General features: G+C 35.5%; 2 protein-coding genes across 2 annotated transcripts in view; both read left to right on the forward strand.

Annotated features, from left to right (window-relative positions):
* The window catches only part of LOC143459118 (uncharacterized), a 239,056-nt gene that overhangs the window by 545 nt on the left and 218,689 nt on the right, over window positions 1-19,822 (forward strand). The window contains exons 2-7 of the mRNA XM_076956097.1: window positions 468-545; window positions 1,119-1,195; window positions 1,313-1,390; window positions 2,021-2,119; window positions 13,140-13,480; window positions 17,960-18,154. Of these exons, the coding sequence (XP_076812212.1) occupies window positions 541-545; window positions 1,119-1,195; window positions 1,313-1,390; window positions 2,021-2,119; window positions 13,140-13,480; window positions 17,960-18,154 (795 nt within the window). The 5' untranslated portion in view covers window positions 468-540. The remainder of the gene's footprint in view (window positions 1-467; window positions 546-1,118; window positions 1,196-1,312; window positions 1,391-2,020; window positions 2,120-13,139; window positions 13,481-17,959; window positions 18,155-19,822) is intronic.
* LOC143458705 (E3 SUMO-protein ligase ZBED1-like) lies at window positions 14,637-16,981 on the forward strand. Its single transcript, XM_076955556.1, has 3 exons — window positions 14,637-14,872; window positions 15,119-16,552; window positions 16,595-16,981. The coding sequence occupies exons 1-3, from the start codon at window positions 14,637-14,639 to the stop codon at window positions 16,752-16,754; spliced, it is 1,830 nt and encodes a 609-aa protein (XP_076811671.1). The 3' UTR covers window positions 16,755-16,981.

Genomic DNA, 19,822 nt, shown 5'->3' on the forward strand with positions numbered 1-19,822 from the left:
TTACAATGATGCTCACCGCGGTGTTGGTAAAAGTCCTAGAGCTGTAAAGTTGTTTCGTGAACTTCTCTTGCCCCCTACACAATTATCCATATATTGATGGTTTCTTAGAGTATTGTTTACGTTATTTAGGACAGGACTATATGGCAAAAATTATGGTGTTTAATTAAATTGCTTATTTCAGTAAGTTAAGTATAATTCGTCATACTTTGTAGTTTTATTTTTAGTTTTAGATTTGTTTTTGTCGTTTTTTGTCTTTTTAGTTGTCTTGCCAGTCTTTACAGCAGAAAGTCACCAGGCTAATTGTCTGTAGCTTGCACTTTTCGTTAATACACAATTATTATTTTTTGCTTTACTTTACGAAACCAACTACTTCCTTATTATACAGTAGAATAGTTTTCTATAAAGACAACTTACAGAGGATTTTAGGCTACAGATTGCTTTTAATGGAATACCGTTGCATTTTGCAGTTTAAAGAAGAAGCATCTGCAATATAACATTAAAACGTTTTATTAGCAAGCTCCGGTAAAAACATTTTCGAAGATGAGGTAACTTTTAAGTATTAGCTAATGTAATATACTGACTGATTATTCCTACCACCATTAGTTGACTCTGTATGTTTTATGACGAAGACATTTTGCAATATTGAAACGACCGTTGTAAAGCAATTGCAGATGATAAATTCTAGGCAAAAGTCTCAACGCGGAAGTAAAAATATGGAAGATATTTGAAATAACGAATAGTACAAAAGGCATTGAAAAATTAGAATGTAGCCATTTGTGTTCTGTTAAAACATCGACATTACTATAAGCAATATGTAATGCTGTGTATGAAACTCAAGATTAGTTTGGTTTACATGCTAATTTGCTTCAATGAATGGAAATCAATCGGTACGGTAAAACTGTAAATAGAGTTTGTAAATATTGATCATTGCTTTGCTATATCAAACTCTTGTAATCAGCACCAGGACAAGGATAAACAAATTGAGCTTTAAATATTTGTTTAGATAAGCTGAAACCTTTCAGTAACATAAATGTTGCTACCATAACGCGTCACAGCCTACCAATGAAATCACTTAATCATGTAACAAATAGAATATTTGTATTTATTTTTTTTCCCAGCCAAAATCCGAACGTAAATTTTCAAGGCAGCACAATACACAACGCCAGAGTTGTAGGTTCGCAAGGGGTCAATTATGGTAAGTGTTTACATATGTTTTATCATAACTTCTGCTATTAAGTAGTGATCAAAGTTGACCATAATTTCTTGCTGAATGATGAAAACTTTTTAACTTGATGATCGTTGCTGTTTATAGCTGAACAGAACGAAAGCGGAATTCGATTGGACAACGAAGGCACCATGAATATGCGTGACGTGATAAGAGGAAACTCAGGTGATGACAAAAATAGTACATAAAGTTTTTGCAACAACTGAAATAAAACTTTCCTGTTATTGTAAACGTACTTTGACCATCTGGTATTGATAACGTTGTTGTTTAAAAATAAGATCCATTTTTTTGGTTGACTCACTTTCCACGTGACTTGACATAAACTTATTTTGTTTCCGGTAAATTTTTATTTCATCTCTCTTTATCTAATTTTGCTTTTAATTTGTTCACGACTGCAAACAGTGAAAATTACTTATTTTTAGTTTATGATTATAATTACTCACATAACAAGAAAAAAATAAATCAATCAAATGCCAAAATTACCAATGTTCAAGGTACCTTAAATCTTGGTGACAATTGTGACAATAAAACAGGTGATGACCGTAATTAGCGAGAAAATTACAAAACTGCAAACAAACCTTTAGGTTATTATCGATATTTTTATGATATAGTGTCACCCATTCTATAGTTACAAATCATTTACCTCAGAGTATACTTTTCAAGGTAAGATTTGCACTGTAGACGAGTTAATACGTTAATGTAGTTAATATAAACTACACAATATCATACTGTACGTCGGTATATTTTCCATTAATCGTTAATATCATTTAACCTTACATTTTTTTAACAATATAGAAAATGTTTTCGCCAATGAGCAAAGAATTATCAATCAGGCATCGGGCAGTTATTATCAAGAAGGACAAGTAACCGGTGGTGTTTCAGTAACAAATAATGGTGAGTTCCTGATCTACATTTCATCTTCTTACACCATAAAATGCAAACTACGACAAGCTTCTACCAATGCAGCTATATTTTTACCGTTCCCACTTTTTGACGTCATACTTAATAATCTACACAAATTAAAAATAAGAAAACTAGATATTTTCAAGATGCTTTTTTTTGTACAAAAAGTGCACAAAAAGCACAAAGCACAAAAAGGTGTAATCATTAAACTTGCATTATTATTTCTTTAGTGTTTTTATGACGTTGTTTGTCATGTTGTCTTATTTTAATACCTACTGGACAAAGTAAATGGCCCGAAAACAAGGTAAAGTTAACATATCTTGGACATCGAATTTCGAATCATGACGTCAACTCATTTAAAAATGCTGCAACGTTTAGTTTTAATTTTCAATGCCTGTAAATGCTGGTAGCTTGCTTTATGAAATGTGTGGATTTTAGCAGAGCAAGCTAAATATTGATGGAATGCGGAGCGAAAGGAAACTTTATTGAATTCCGCAAATATTTTCCCCGCTGCCTAGTTTCCCGGTTCCTGCCCCGACAACAAATGTGGGTGACCAGCAGACAATTTGACTCAAAGGACGACGATGATTGTTTTTAAAAATACACTTCATATTCTTCACGGGGTCATGTTGACTTTGCCAACAATTGCTGCTAATTGCTAATTGCCAGCATGAAACAATTCAGAACACGCAAGAAAAAAAAAACATTTATAACAAGTTGCGTAATATTTATCGAGCTTTTTCACAAACTTTAATTTGCAACTTTAACTGCAAATTTAGTTGAAATTCCAATAAAGGGCATTTGGTGCTGATGATGTTAACCTTGTGTCTAATTACTGCACACACATTGCCATCCTCTCACAGGACAACACTCAAGATTGACGTCATTATACAATGCTTTTAAACCAGTTAATTTTTCCTTAAATGGAATTATACAGAGGTAATAATAAATAAAACGAACTCTCAAGAAAATGTGCACCGTTTACCATTAAATTCATGATGGATAAGCGAGGGCATTCGACTGAAACCTTCCCAGAGACACCTTGGAAGTGCTTCGGTGATGATGATAAATTACCGCGGTACAATGTTGCAGAAACGCCCACTAATTATGCCGCAACTGGCATTGTATCAAAACCACAGGTTGCAAATTGAAATAGTTCAACAATAGAACAACTCTATTTATTTTTCCATTTATCGTAATATTTTCTACATAAGCATTCACTGTTTTAAAACTGACTTTATCGAACTTAACGTGCATTGATTAAGAGTTGTTTTTATATTCAAGGCATATAACAGTAGTTGAAAAATACTTACCTTACCCACACCTTCCAATTTAGCGAGATCAATTTTGATCAGGCTATTTGCAATAACATTGTGTCATGTAGTCTGATGTAGACATTACAATTTTTTAAATATGGCTTCAGAATGCCCAAAAAACATGGTATAGAGGTTGTTATATACCAGGGGTGGCCAAACTGCGGCTCTTTGAGCCTTTGATTGCGGCTTTTTAATGAATTAGCATTGTTGAATTAGACATGCAATTTTCCCCGTCTAGACAAGTTATTTGATCAGATTATGAAACGATGCGTTCTGTCACACGTAGTAACAATGGACTCATCGTTAGTAATAATCAAATTACACTCCAAAAAGTACATTATTGTACAGAAGTGTGCCAACTTGTACACTGTAGTTAAGTAAATTGTCAGATTGAAGACGTACGTCAGGGCTGACCTAGTTTTAAGTCTTGGTTACGGTTATACTAATAATTGCAAAAAGAGTTTGTGAAGCCCAGGTGAAGACTCATAGTATCACCACGCAGCACTAATGTTTATCAATAGCTACACTTCGTTGTAAGTGAATAAATTCGTGTTTTTTATTGTTTTGTGTTATGGCTCTTTTAAAACTGGAATTTGTTATATGTGGCTCGAGCATGAAGCAGGTCTGGCCACCCCTGTTATATACTGATCCTTATCATCGAATGTGACGGTTATGGCGGCAAAAGAAAGAATTGTATCAAAAACTTCCAAATTAAAATTCAACGCCCGGCTAATTGCTGTGAGCGTCATAAAACTGTTGGAATTAGTTTGTGAAACAACAATGCTCTTGACAAAGATTTTGAAACAAACAAGTGTTGGAGGTAACGACGCGATTAACAAACATCATACGATTGTTTGGACTACGCGCTTGCACAAAGGTTATTGTGACGTGTTTTGAGAACTTCGTCTTTCTTGTGACAGATTTGATTCAGAAAGTGAAGTATTTGCGATTCAGTTTCTTAATTCTCATGTAGCACCGTTTTTTTGCTGAGTTGGCTGATGTCTCCATTAAACTCTTATGATCTTCTGGTAATAAAAGTTTGCCTTCGATAAAACCCGCTGAATTAACGAATGAAAAGAAACTTTCATTCGAGTTAAACTGGAAAATGAAAACGTAGGTGTGCCAAAGAAGTTTTCGCACTCACTCGGGCACTTAATTGTTTAAACAGCATCAGTTCATGTACGATGACGTTTTAATCTTGTATTTAGTGTGACTCACTGTATGAAGAGTTTCATTTCATTTTGTTTCCACGTCCACGTCATCACCTCTTTACAATTTACTACTGTTTGCTTTCCCTTTTTTTATTTGTTCGCTTGTGTTTACCTTGTTGAAAGTAAATTCAATTTGCCGACCTACAAAGCGACAAGTACAACGGTTGCGCTCCACGCTTATATTTTATGACACTAAATGCATTGATTCTATAGATATGACATGAGAAGTCGGGCTAGCTTTACATTGGTCGTCAATTTGTTGTGTCTAAAAGCGATCGGTATAATTGCTGCACATTGTTGCGATTATGATTGCGCATAACTGCAATTATTACGCTATAATGATATCACATTGCATTGTCTCTAAACTTTTCTAAAGGTAACCTTGTATTTGTGATTTGGTTGGTAGAGTGTAGACCAGGATGCTTTTCTGTTTGTTGTTTGAGAACCCAGTACAGTTGTGTCTGGCTGAATTTGACGGTTTCAATCAACCCAAACCGGCCAGCGTCTATTTTTCAATTATTATGGACTTGTGAGAGTGAGTGGTGGAGTTGTTAGAATCTTTTTAAACCAGTATCTTGCTCAAAGCGAATGTTTGCTCCCGGAACTTTTAAATTTTTATTGGTGTTCTGCAAAGAGCACTGTTAGCTGAGCACGTCAAAGATTATATCAAGTCCACACAGGTTCGGGAACGTGACGTGCAATTAAAATCTGCCTCAACGTTTGTGCGATTGAGCAATGCAAGTAAATACTGAAGTGCAATATTACAACGCAAATCATCCCAAAATTGGCTTTTTTTGCTCTATATATTTTTAAAATTATATTGGAAGACTTTAATTTGCCACAAATGTCTGTTAACATTTACGTAAGAGATCGAGAGAAAACAAAACAGTAAGTTAGTGATATGTCATGGTTTTATGAGAGGCTGCGTAGTGGGCTTTGTATGCACAGAACAAATGACTGTGTGGTATAACCTTTTTTTATCCAAACGCTGTTCCGTTTAGTCTGTGTTGTAGTCACCTTCGTTATCACTTTGTCACTGAGGTAATCAGTTTTGTAAGCCAGTGATCAGCCTAACAAAGCTGTCATTTATCTGATTTTAACAGCAGGAAATAATTCAGAAAATGTTTTGAAGTCACTTGTCTTGTGAGAACTATTACAGGAGCTTACATGGTATCATTCAAGGCAGTCTAAGCTAAATTTAACTGAACAACTCGTGCAGGTATATTTGATTGGGATCTTTAATTTGTCTTCAATTACACGATTTTTTGCGAGATCTAATAGAAGTTCTTGTACCACTTTCTTGTACCAGCTGCTATACATTCAATATCCATTAGCTAAGTAGGCTTATGCTCCGATCGATTTCGTTTTCGTTTACTATAATGTGCTCTTTATTACAACTTGTATTTAACTTTAAATTGCTGAAAGGTATTTGGCATATAAGCGAAAACTGTAAACGCTTAAATTTTAGAATTTGAATCTTAGACTATTAAATTTAAGTCATTTTCTGCTTGGAATTTTTCTGCTTGTGTTGTTTGGTTATACTATACATAAGCTTAGCTGTTTAAATACAGTATTTTGTATTTGGTTAATTTACATAAACGTACATCAAAAGCGTAATAATTATACGTTGTCTGATGGTGTGGTCTTGCTGATAAACATCTTGATTTAATAATGATTATAATAATAACGTAAACCAATTAATGTCTTTGTGCAAATCAGATGCCAACAAAGCTTTGTGACATTGTCTCACTGGAACATTTTCTTTCAAGAAAAGTTGAGAAAATAACGCTAGGATTTGTGAAATTTAAAGCTTAATCGTTATTTTTTTGTGCTATGCAGCGCGTGCCCAATGTAGTTGCATCGACCTAAAGCCGGTCCTGTATACACTCCTTTCGATATTTTCCAACAGAGATTGGTTGTTGGTATGTATAACACGTCATTTGAGCATATTTGGAGCTGATTTTGTGGTTGAGCTTGTTGCCCTGATTGACAACTGCACATACATGAATGAAAAAATTATAGATAAGCATAACTTATTGTGATCGCCACACTGACTACTAGGTGATGGTAAAACGGAACAACTTTTTTATATATGTGCTTTTCGTTTATCACAACTGGTCTGATTATATGCTCTGATAAAAGCTGTTGTGATGTGAAGTGTTTGTGTCAACTTTTCTTATCTTGTAAAAGTTTAACCATTTCATTCGTATCGTATCGTTTACTTTACGTCGTTAGCCGAGGGAAGTGAAAAGTATGGTGTTTGATTAAAATGATTATATTTCGTTGCCTGTGTCAGTGAGTTAAGTATTATACCAACGCAGTTAAAACGTTTACGCTATGAATAATTAATTTATAACAAAACAGAATGACACAGAAGCCAAAAAGTGAATAAAAATCAAATAAAACAGAAGTACAGTAAAACAAACACACAAATTATAAAACACATACATAACAACACATTGCACAGCTTAACGCAGTCAAAGCTGATAAGAGGTTTTCACTTTGAAAGATTGAGCTTATAAAATTGTCTCAATTTTACAAAAAGTTTTGTCATGTAATTTTGAAAAACGTTTTTATTCATCGTTCATATTCTACTAAACTAAATGCTTGGATCAATGAGATAATTTTGTGATGGAATGAGTAATTATTCCAACTTCTTATACATGACGTCATGCTAACAAACGATGACGCAATAGTAATTGATACAGCGCTGGTACAAACCGATGTGTTGTGAAGTGTTTGTGGAGATTTATCTTTTTAGAAAACGATTAACTTTAAACCAATAAATCGTGTCCGCACAATTTCCAAATTTGACTTCCCTACAAGATAAAAGTTGTACAATAACTCCGTGTAAGGCAAACCGCGGTCAACGGTCGCGTGATGGGATTTTTCAAACTTATTTTCCCCTAACCTGCAAAACTTAAACGATTTTTGGTTGCTGATGATATTATGTAAAGATTGTTTGAGTAAAAGAATGTTCGTTTTGAGATTTAAAATGAATGAATGAATGAAATGACGATCAGAGCTTGATGTCTCATATCATGTAAAGGCCACGTCTTGCGTAGAGAATTTTTGTTTCTTTTATCGTTCATTAAAGTAAAACTTTTCGCTTTTATCGCAACAAAGCTTTCGCTTGCAAACATCCAAACATTGAAACTCACGCCTAACTATACATTTTCCATTCTAATTTATGTGTTCAATTCTATTATGCTTGCCGTCCATCACTGGTGAATTGCACTCGGCAAAATTGGCGAAACTGTTCTTTGCTCGGTGATATTTTCAAGTTTTCAAGCAAACTCTTGTTTTGTAAAATTAGGAAACTCTGTAAGAAACTTATGATATAAAAACTCTTGTTCTGTGACAAAACTGTAAAACAAGTCATTATGGTTAAATTTGAACCTCAAATGTTTTTGTAAAAATGAACCTTAATCTCAATAAATCAACGTATTCGGAAAGAGAATATTTGTTACCTCATTATGAGTGCCATTAATCCTAGTTAGGGTTTTGATTTGATTGATTTTGCGGTTGATTGGTTGAGTTTTTTGATTTAACTGAATACCACACATATACATGAATGACAAAGTTATGGATAGACATAACTTATTACGATCGCCATACTGACAGCTACGTAGCGGTAGAACGCTACTGTGTATTTGCGCTATTCATTTATCACAATGCAACTTTCATGCAACTCTGCTCCTTTGAACATGATGATATTGCTCTAACTTTTCTCAATTATCGGAATGAACTTTTGTTTATTTACGAAATATGGGTTAATATAGAATAGATGGAGAAAGAATTTGTTTTCATTATCGCAAACAGTTATGTTGTGTTATGTACTTTTGATTTCACATGTTTTACATCGTAGATATGTCGAGTGAACTTGTGCTTCCACTGTAGCTGAGTTTTAAGTTTTTTATTCGTTTCATGTTGCCTGCACTGTTGTCGTCACGCGATTTGGCCCTTGGAAGCGCTAATATTTGCTAATACTCTTTATTAATTCGGCACGTCGCGGGCTGGCGATAAGAAGATAGTTCGATATACAGGAGAGCAATCTAGACGTGGCTTGCGATGCGACAGACGTAATTTTGACTGTTGAAGCTCATCAGCGAATCGTTTTATTCAAGATCTTAGCAAGCGGAAGTGTGTTAACACCTTGTTTTTGGTTTTTGCGTTTAGTTTAATGAGCTGAGTCATTACATTTATGAGACTAGCAGACCTATCTGGTACACTATGCGATACAGTGATTACGATTTATACTTGTGTAACTTTCTGTCCAGAGCTTACACAGTTACAACAGTCAAACCGAATTCTTTTCTTTGAGTGTTCGTATTTCTGGAAGTAGTATGACGTAACGTTACTGTTCTACGTCCAGAAGCACATTCACAATTAGATACAATAGTAATGGTTTGGCCTGAACGATACAGTCTGGCAACAATCTTTATCATGGGTTCTTCGTTCTGAGAAGTTGACTAGTAATTAGGCGGTAAACAGTAATGCAAAATTCCAGTGATATAAGCAATCAATCCAATGGTAGTGGCAATGCGCTCATGCCAGTCAGCACGCAAAAGATTCCTTATGAATCGAGATTATTATTTATTAACATTTTGTTGTCTGTTGCATTTTGAATATGTTATAATTGAATTTGTTGTTTTTGTTTCGAAATTGTAAATCGCTTTAAGAGGTTTGAACTGATCAAGGAAGGTCTGTAATGTTAATGTAACTCCGTAATTACTGCCAGTATAGTTTGTTTATTTCAATTTTGTTGTCTTCACTTATCTTGAGATTTCTATGGTATTTGTAGTTGGTAAACAAGTCCCCGCCATTTTGGTATTGAATTATTGAAATGCTAGAATGCGATTATGACGACATAGATTGCAAAATCGAAGTTTCAATCCTTACTTTTGAACTGAAGAACAGGCTTTGTAGGTTTTGAAGTGAGGGGCAAATCCAAAAACAAGTTGATCTTATTGGAAACAACATCACTCATTAAATACTCTGGTAATGTAGTTTTGAAAAATAATTCTTGGTTAGGTAATTGTACGCAAAAGAAAATCGCAAACTTAGCCTAATTATGACGTAGTTCAAGGCTCTTGTGATGTCATGTAGGTAATCGCAGACAACACTTGCAAATTCATAAATTTAGCATCACAGGTATACCTACTGTATATCACGTATGTATCTTTTACAGCTGTATAAATTGCTCTAATTGCCAATAGCTTGATAGGTGACAGGCTGCCTATAGCTCAACTACGGCAAACAGTACGTTACCGGTTTGTTGGGTAGCGTATGCTGTCCAAAGAATAACGTAACTAAATAGACACAAATTGTTGGGCTACCGGATTTGTTATGTTTAAAACAATCGCGATTTATTCAATTACAGTTCTCCGCATTGCTAATTTCTTCACATTACGCCTAATTGGACATAACATAGGCCAAAATCCTACGACATAGTCTACACTTCTGACTTCAACTGACTATCGTGCAAGGAAAACAACAGCAGCAGCATGTTGTCAAGCAACTTAACTAATGTAAGAACTTGTATTTGGACTTGCCTTTGACTTAAAGTTACGATGACGCTGGTTGAGATTGCCTACGGCCTAGAAGTTCAAGTTAATTGTACTCTCTTCTGTCTTAGTTGTACAGTTGTAAACTGTGGATTAGACCAGCGTGGTCCAACTTCTTTTCATCGCGGGCCAAAATCAGAAAATTTTTTTATCTTGCGGGCCAATGTTTTTAAATTAGAACTGAAGAAATGTAAAATTAGAACTGAAGAACAATGTGACATTGATATTAGAACTGAAATTAGAATAGTTCAAAATTTAGCTATTAAATGCTGATCAATGTGACATCTGCGGTCGAGGTTCTTCCTCGACAATAGCGACTATCAAAGCTGACTATCAGTTCGCGGGCCAAAAAATCGGTGCTCGCGGGCCAACTTTGGCCCGCGGGCCTGCAGTTGGACCACGCTGGATTAGACTATAAAGGTTTTTGGAATATCTTTTTAATTCAAAGTTGTGTTACGATTTTTTTGAATTTTGTGTTTTTCGTGATAATTTCCTAGAGGATAGAAAAGCATATTGCAAAGGCTGATGCCCTTTTGCAGCTTTCACTGTACCATTAGCCTACATTAAGCTTACTATCGAGGGAAGCTTGTACTACTTTTTGACTGCTTTTTATTGCGTTTAAAGCCAATTTTTGCGGTTTCTTGTTGAACAAACGTAAGTATTACAACATCATAACCTAAACCTTAATTTCCTATCTTTAACAATTCACTGCTTGACCCACAAGACAAGCAAGACTTATTATGCTAAACAACCATGCTTGCAACCAATTTTTACATTTTCTGTTTTTGAAACACACTTTAAGACGACAATGAATGCAAATTTTACACAAAACGTTAAATTTTAAGCATTGTACATGGCCAACATTCATTAGTGAAAATAAATAATTAATTATTCTTTAGTTTTCCAGAGTTAGAGATGTAGCCCTCAGCTTGTCGCTACAACTATGATTGGTACCACAAATAAGAAGTCACTTCCACAGATGATTTCATAAACGCATGTCTGTTATATCCTTTGTGTGTTTGAGTTGGCCACATCTTTATGGCTGTAACTTGCCAGCAGCAGGCAATGACCATCTCTGCTAATGAAGAATGCTATCAAATGTTAAATTGGGAATTTTAAAGTAGGGATTAGGGTCTAGGGAGCACTAAAAAAAGTGTTGGGTATTAATTGAAATATATACTGTATTGCCAAAACAAGGCAACATAATGACAGACAAGGAAACTAAAACAAAGTAGCAGTAAGAGAAAATGAGGTAAATTGAGTGGTGCAGTTCTCGCGCTTTCTTGTAAATTTATATTGTTCAATGACATCAGCTATTGGTGAAAATTGATACCAATGAAAGCCAATTACTGAGCAGTAAACAATAACAGTAGTGCTATTTGAAAGCAGCTGGCTGCTGTACAGCAGTAACACCCGTTCTTATGATTACAAACCCTGCCTCTCTCACTCGCTATCCAGCAACTACATGATGTCACCAATAGCAGGGTGCTATACCGATCAGCAACATCACCTGTCATCAGTTATAGAGTGCTACTCAAACACAGCAGGCTGCAATTGGTGACGTGATGAGAAGCTTTTAGCATGTGCTCAGTTAAAACTGCTATAGCTCATTTGTCATTAAAATTCGAACAATGCATTTTTGCGCATGCGCACAACGATTGTGCAAAAATCTATTGTTGTGTGTTTTTTCGCAGTGAACCACATGAAAGCAGCCGTTGAAAGCCCTACTGTCACTAAAAAGTTTTCTTTCAGTGCACCAGATAAATGGGCATTTAAATGTAATGCCAAAATTTGTGCCACACCAAGGTAATACTTATAACATAAAATAAAAGGTAAAACAACAATTCTTTTTTCGATTTAAGTAAAACTCAACAGACAAAGTAACTTGATTTCTGATAAATATATAATAAAGCCTTTTGATCAACTAGTCAGCACATCAAATATTGTTATCATAGAAGCATATTTTAAATAACTTTCAAATCACTGGTGGTTTTGTTTCATCTTAATGGGGGTCTATATCAGAATCGAGTAGTGAACAATTATTATATCATACTTTGTTTTCTTTTACTTAATAACTTCATTCCATTCAAACTTTTTGAAAGTTGGAGTGCAAAAGTATAAGAAACCTGAAAATAGTTCTTAAAACGTTTGCTCGTAATAGGGCTAGATGAGCTATTGGAAAAGAGCAAGTTTAGGCTTTCTTATGATAATGTTATTTAAAATATGTTTTTACACATTTATTTGTTGTTTTATTTACTTCTACTGGTAAAAAGTTGGCTAAAATATTTCTGTACTATCGGCCAGATTGAAAATTTTGTTGTTATTTAGGTAATAAATCCCTTGCGCCACAGGAAGGAACAGTAGCAATTAAACGTACAGTTAATTTTAATCTCCTCTCTTGTAGCAAGCTTTTTAATCTGGCCTACCAGTATGCAAACATGCAAGTTAAAGATAAACATCTGATCAGAATAATACGGTATTAATTAAATAGTGGAAATTACACACTTACAAATTTTTTCATCCTTTGGTGGCCTACAAAACAGATTAAGCGCTTAACAAACCAATGATGGTGCCTAAGTTCATAATTATGACATTATATACTGTGCTAAGGGCTTTTTATACCTTGTGAGCAACAGACGGGCAATGCCCAGTTATAAACGAGCGACAACTCGTTATTGTGATGACTGACGAGGCAAGCTACTTAAGAGGTTCACGGAAAAGTACAAAGGAACATGTGTTGCTTCTGGCTTATGTCTGAAGTCTGTTTATTGTACTGTTAGTTTTTTACCAAGAAATGTTTTGGTGTTGCTTGAAAATATCCTTGTTAGTATTTGTTTTATCTATTTAAGTTGTCACAGAATAAATAAAGGTTACTAGATTTAATTCGGAAAATGAACAAATACTTTTAAATATTTAGTGGTGCAAGGAATGGACAACAACGTCCATAAACCTCACTCTGCAGAAAGGATGGAAAATAATTATTCCACAAATCCAGTTGACATGCAATCAGTTCAATTGGTTGAAGAGTATGTCATGCTAAATGAACATACTGCGTACATGACCCCACCATTACCAACTGGAATAGATGGTCGACATCAAACTGTGTCTTGCAACTTTAATCAACCACCTGCATTATATGGCCCACCATTATACCAAGCATATTCGCAAGGATTATCTCATCCTGCACCATATTCATCCGGCTTGAGTCATCAAATACGTCCACTGTATTCTGAACAAAATGTCCCAGCAGACACCCAGGTAAGTAACTCTATAATGCTGAAATATGTCAATTGTTTTTGTTTTCCACTGTAGTTTTTGTCCGAACATGGACTATTCATATACAGTCGACTCCGCTTAATTCGGACACTTTGGTTCCGCTCACTTTTGGCCGAAATAAGCGGAGAAACGGCTTTGTCCGAATTAAGCGGAAAATCAATTGTTCCTTTCATGGTCATGCGTAAAGGCAAACAACACATTTAAAATACTGTACTGTTGCTAGGGATGCACAATATAGAATATCGAATCTTAGAGATTCGAATCTCAATGTATTCGAATCTTATTTGCTGTTTATTTTCGGATTTCAGGATTCGAAAATAATGACGAGTTAATAATTTGTCCTGTCTAGATTTTAGTTTAATCATCCGTAACGCAAAACGATGAAGCCAACGAAACAGGTGAAGTTTGCAAGCGCTGCATGTGTGTGCGGGCGAATGATTTATTACGTGTGTATTGTGCTGTACTGTATAGTTTAGTCACGCACATTGATTCACTCCCCGACGCCGCGCGCATTGATTCACTCCCCAACGCCGCCGCGCGCATTGATTCACTCCCCAACGCTTGGGAGTGAATGGGAGATTCGTAATCAAGTAAGCAGTAGTGGTTCTCAACCGGTGGCCCGCGGACCCCTGGGGGTCCGCGAAACGTTTTCAGCTGGTCCGTGAGAACTTCCAAATTTGCAACATAAAGTAAGAGTTTTCAAAAATGTTTGCTGTTTATCATTGCTTTTTGAAATAAGCCTGAACATTTGCTTAAATGCCTATTGTGATGGGACAATACAAAAGCTTATTGAGATTTATCACCCGCAGGTAAGGCCTATTATGATGCACTAGATTGCGGATTATACGAGAAGACAGCTGGATACAGTGATTTTAAGTAAAAATATCCGCACAGTTTGAGGTAATTTTGAATGAATAGGGCAGTTGTGTACCAAGACTATTAAGTAAAACTAAGCAAAGAAACATTTAAGTGCAGTCTCAGTCTCTCAGAACCCTTAGTTTGCTTAAACTTCAGGGGTCCGCCACTGCTTTGACACTCAGACAGCACCAAAAAGGGTCCGCCAAGATCAGAAGGTTGAGGAGGAGGAGAGGAAGAAGGTCTTTTATCTATTATTATCAATCTATATTATCACTGCATTATGTCGACTAGTCGTGGGCGAAAAAAAAGTTCCAGCGTGTGGGAACATTTTTCTAAGCCAGATGAAAAAAATAGAGTGGTGTGTCGCCATTGCAAGGGAATTTTATCATATTGCAACAGTACTGGCAGTCTGTTGAAGCACTTGAAGACAAAGCATCTGTTTTTAAATATCAGCGGAATTGAAGGCAGTCTCTCTGCAAGCGCAAATAACAACAGTGGTGAAAGTTCTAAACAAAGGTAAGTTATAACACATTATGTGTAACAATAACACGTATATGAATGACATTGACATATCTCATGTGTCTTGTCTATAAGCAGTTTTTCTATATTGCAACAAACTTAAACAAGTGAATTGTTTGATAAAGATCAAAGTAACACAAGCATCAATTATTGGGAATTTATTCCAGGATTTAATAATGATTAATCGAATTTCTTAATAGTAGTATTAGTAGTCTTTAGCCTGACTAGCATTTTTTTCTTCAGTGATACCGTGACACCACATCCACCAGCAGCAAAAAAAAGGTCCCATCAAACTTTGTTAGATGGACACATTCATCGTGCTTTCACTCCAACCCAGGAAGCCAAAGTTACCAGCCTTATTATGAACGTAATTGTTGGAGATCTACGGCCAATTAACCTCGTTGAAGGTAGCAACTTCAAGCAACTTATCCAGTTTTTGGCACCTGGATATGACTTGCCAGGAAGAATGACTTTTACGAGGAAGCTGGACAGCATGTTACTGAAGTGCAAAAAGAAGATCACAAACATTTTGTCAGCAGCTAATCATATATCTTTCACCACAGATTTGTGGTCTAGTTTGCGCCAACAATCATACATTGGTGTTACAGCCCACTGCTTGGTCACCAAGACCGGTCAGTTACAAACTTTTGTTATCGCAACTAAGCAAGTCATGGACTCTCACACTGGTATTAATATAGCAGATTGGATTGAGTCCACACTGGAGGAGTATTCACTGAGCCCAGGTCAAATATTTGCTGTGGTGTCAGACAATGGTAGCAACATGGTTCGTGCATGTGAAATTTTAAATGAACGGCATAACTGGACACATGTTCGATGCTCGGCACATAGTCTGCAATTGTGCATCAAAGATGCTTGTTCCTTACCTGCTATAAAATCTGCTCTAGCAGCTGCAAGGCATCTGGTGCAATATTTTAAGCAGTCACACAAGGCAGCAGAAGCTTTGCGATTGTTACAGCGGCAACAACAACAGGGTGAAACTGAAAGCGGTGCATTGGAATTAGTGCTGGATGTGGCTACAAGGTGGAATTCTACCTTTCAGATGATTCAAAGGCTTTGCCACCTCCAGTGGATGGTGCGGCAAATTCTAAGCGACACTACAGTTACAAGCCGTTCCAAAGCAAGCCACTTGGAAATCAGAGATCATCACTGGTTCTTGCTTCAAGGACTCGTGGAAGAACTGTTACCTCTAAAAGTGGCCAGTGACTTTATTGAAGGAGATCAATATGTGACAACTGCAGCCATTGTACCCTTAATTAAAGGGCTGTTGAGTAACTATTCAAGCTCCTCCTCAGGCTCCTCTACAAGTAGTGCTAGTGTGCATATTTCTGCATTTAGACAAAAGATAAAATCTGCTATAGAATGCAGATTTGACTTTAAACCACATTATGCAACAAGGGTTTGCCTGCATTTAAAATCAAAAATGATTTCTCAGTCCAAGTCTGACACTGACACAACCGCAGCAATCATAGCACCACCCCATAATCCCATTCCTGTTGGCCACAGTTCTGTTTCCATGATGGAAAATTTGTTTAATTTAGGAATGGAGGAAGCAACCAAAGGAGATGCAGATGATGAGGGAGCTGACATTGACACTATGGCAAATAATGAGGTTTCAGCCTACCTAAAAGAGAACTCCAATAACACAGACGTGTTAGAGTATTGGAATTAAAAAAAAAACGAATTCCCGATGTTGTACAGCATTTGCCTGAAATACCTTTCGCTGCCAGCATCATCTGCAGCATCAGAAAGGTGCTTCTCCAGCGCAGGGCTAACTGCTACCGTCTTGAGATCTCGACTTACCGGAAGTCACTTAGAAGCATTAAATATTCTACATTGCAACAAGCAACTCCTTGATTAATTCGATGTGTAAATGTGAATCGTATGATGCTTGATTTAGCATATGTTATGCTGTTTGTCATTCAAATACAATTCAAAATAATGTACAAATATTTTTGCTTTTTGTTCGTTATTATTTAGAAAAAGTTGCCCAGAAAAAATTGGCGCGCGTAATTTCAGAATAGATTCGAAATTCTGGATTCGAAATTAAGTATTCTAGAATATTCAAGAATAGCCAGGTATTCTGTATTGTGCATCCCTAACTGTTGCGTAATAAATGAATTGCAGCTGCGCTATACTGCAGTAATTGGCACTGATCGCATAAAAAGCACAAGAGTTATACCTTCAGGTTAGTTGTGTTGTACAGTATTTCGATACCAAACGATTCAACAAATACTTTTCATCTGTATACTGTATTTTGATATCCCCACCAACGTAGCGCTACCTGCCGAACTCTCAAGGAAGCGTCCTCATTTTTTACTTCGTTTACTTTAGTGAACAATTTCACTTTTTCTGCTAAACTTTTCTGTACCATTCTGTTCTACAAGATGGACGCAATTGTACCGAAGTAAAAGCGACTATAAAACTGGCACGGCGGTATATGAGTTCATTGTCGATTGTTACTGCAAGAATCGTCATCGTTTCACCATGATCACTCATAATGCAATTGCATCTTGTGTTAAAACAAACGAAGTATTGTTTATTGTGTCATAACCTAACGATATAACGATAGGAATTGCGAACCTGTGTCCGAATTAACAGGAGTTTTTTGCGTTCAATTTTTACTTTTGTTCCGTTCCCGAGCATTTTGGCCGAATAAAGCGGTTGTCCGGGTTATCCGGTGTCCGAATTAAGCGGATTCGACTGTATACATAATACATAATTAATGTTTTGATTTTTATTGTGCTGCTGATATGTTGCATTTACTTTGGCTTGCAAACAAATGTTTGCATATAATTAAAAATTTTGTGTAGAAGCAATCTTAGAAAATTGACTGCGTTTCGTATAAGGGTAAGCCCTGGTCACTACAATTTGAAAAATGAACTTTATTGAAGACCCGCATCTTAATTTTACATTTATTCGTTTAAACTTCGGTGTTCTTACAGATCTATAACATGAGCTTACCAAATGCATTTTTGTCCCAGCTAAGAATTCTCAGTCAGCTAGAAACTTCAAAAATATCACCCTTACAACAAAATGTGTTTCACAACCTGATGCTTTTTTCAGAACTATCTAAATGGACCCATTCAGCGTTCATCGCAATTCTTTGGTCGAGGCCAACCATATCCTTCACAGTTACTTCAAGGACCTTCTAACTATCCATTTCCACCATCAGCACCAATGGGTGGAAGTCAAAGTGTGTCAACCAACCAGGCTCAAATAAATCTACCTTCTGCCTATATAGGATCTTCTTCATACCAGGTTAGTTGAACAAACGTTCTCTCGCACATCATAATGAGCACAATTATGATTTATTTTGTACTGTAATTGTTATTGTACTGTATATGTTGTAATAGCTGTTATTGATAAATATAAGTTATTTAAGCAATTATATTTTGTCTCAGATGTTGCATTTACATAGTAAATTATACAAGATACAGCATATATATTAACTTTTATATATATATATATATAAATACATAGGTTGTAATATATAGGCCATAATATATAGGCCATAATACGCACACAGACACAGCTCTTACGTGTATAGAAAGTTGAACATATGAGTGTGTGTATATGTGCAGGGGATACGTTTCAAATATATCTGTGCATGACTTTCTATAAATTTTTTTCTCACAAGGTGACTTTCATTCGATATTTTTTATCAATAACTTTAATGACTATTAATTACTAACTGCATAAAATTTGAATAACATTAAACCATATGAAAATATTTCGATGCAGCCAGATTCATGCTGATTTATCTCTTTGTAAATGTTTTTCTATTGCCACAGGCACAAATCAGTTGTATAAATTTGTCAAATATGAGAGATGTACCTTTATAACTTTTACTTAAGTTATTGCAATGCCATACACAGGAAAGGAGGTGCCTGCAGATTTTTTAAGTTGTATGATAATAACTAGGGCAACCAGTTTTGTGACCTAAAAAGTTAAAATTTTGACCTCATTTTGAAAAACGCTATACTGATAGTCTCTACACTGTCTACAGCAACTTTCTAATCTAAAGCAGAATTTAAAATTGACAAAACGCTTTTCTAGTGTTAACTTTTTTTCGTTTCTGCGTATTAAGATTGACAACTTGCAGTTTCAAATGCAATGCCTTCACATCGTGACGTCACCAGATGCGCTGAAAAGCCTTCCCTCTCTTTGTGGCTTTGGTTCTAAGTATAATTTGGGGCACTGGAATTGTTTGCGGTACAAGAAAATAGAAAAACGGAAAAATAATATTACAAAATGGTTACAAAATTACAAGTTTAATAGATTTTGACCTAAAAAGAAGACCTAAAGAAACAATTTGACCGTATTTTGACCTAACGTAACATTTTGACTTTATCTGACCGAATAACTTCTATAGCACACGTCGTACAAAGCTGAAATTTGTTTTGTGCTTGTTTGATAGCATTCTGAGCAGGTTAAAACAAATTGACCATATTGACTTTTGGTTGCCCTATTTATTACGTAGAAGGCTCGCCATCCCCTGGATGGCAAATTTTAGAGATAATTAATTGTAAGACTAAATGAATATAATTGTATAAGTACATTGTAACTACACCAATTATCATACAATTAATTTGCCATAAATATTGGTATAATATACACAGCAGATTAATGGGTTGGTTTTTAAATTTCGTGTTTGTATATGAATTATTTTAAAAGTATCTAAGTTAAGTTGTGTTGTCTCATTGTGTTTTATGTTGTCTTATGTGCTCTTAATGATTCTGACTGTGTTTGCTAGTCTTATTTAACGATGACTTTGTAAATTAAGAATCCAATTACCAACATTGTTTAAATAGTTAATGATTACAATTTGATTTGTTTTCAGATTTTGCACGACACATAATCAACATTAAATAGTCCACAATATTAGATTCCAGACAAATAGGTAGTTTCTTGGCTGCATTTTGTCAG

Source organism: Clavelina lepadiformis, chromosome 5, assembly GCF_947623445.1.
Source record: "Clavelina lepadiformis chromosome 5, kaClaLepa1.1, whole genome shotgun sequence".
NCBI lineage: Eukaryota > Metazoa > Chordata > Ascidiacea > Aplousobranchia > Clavelinidae > Clavelina > Clavelina lepadiformis.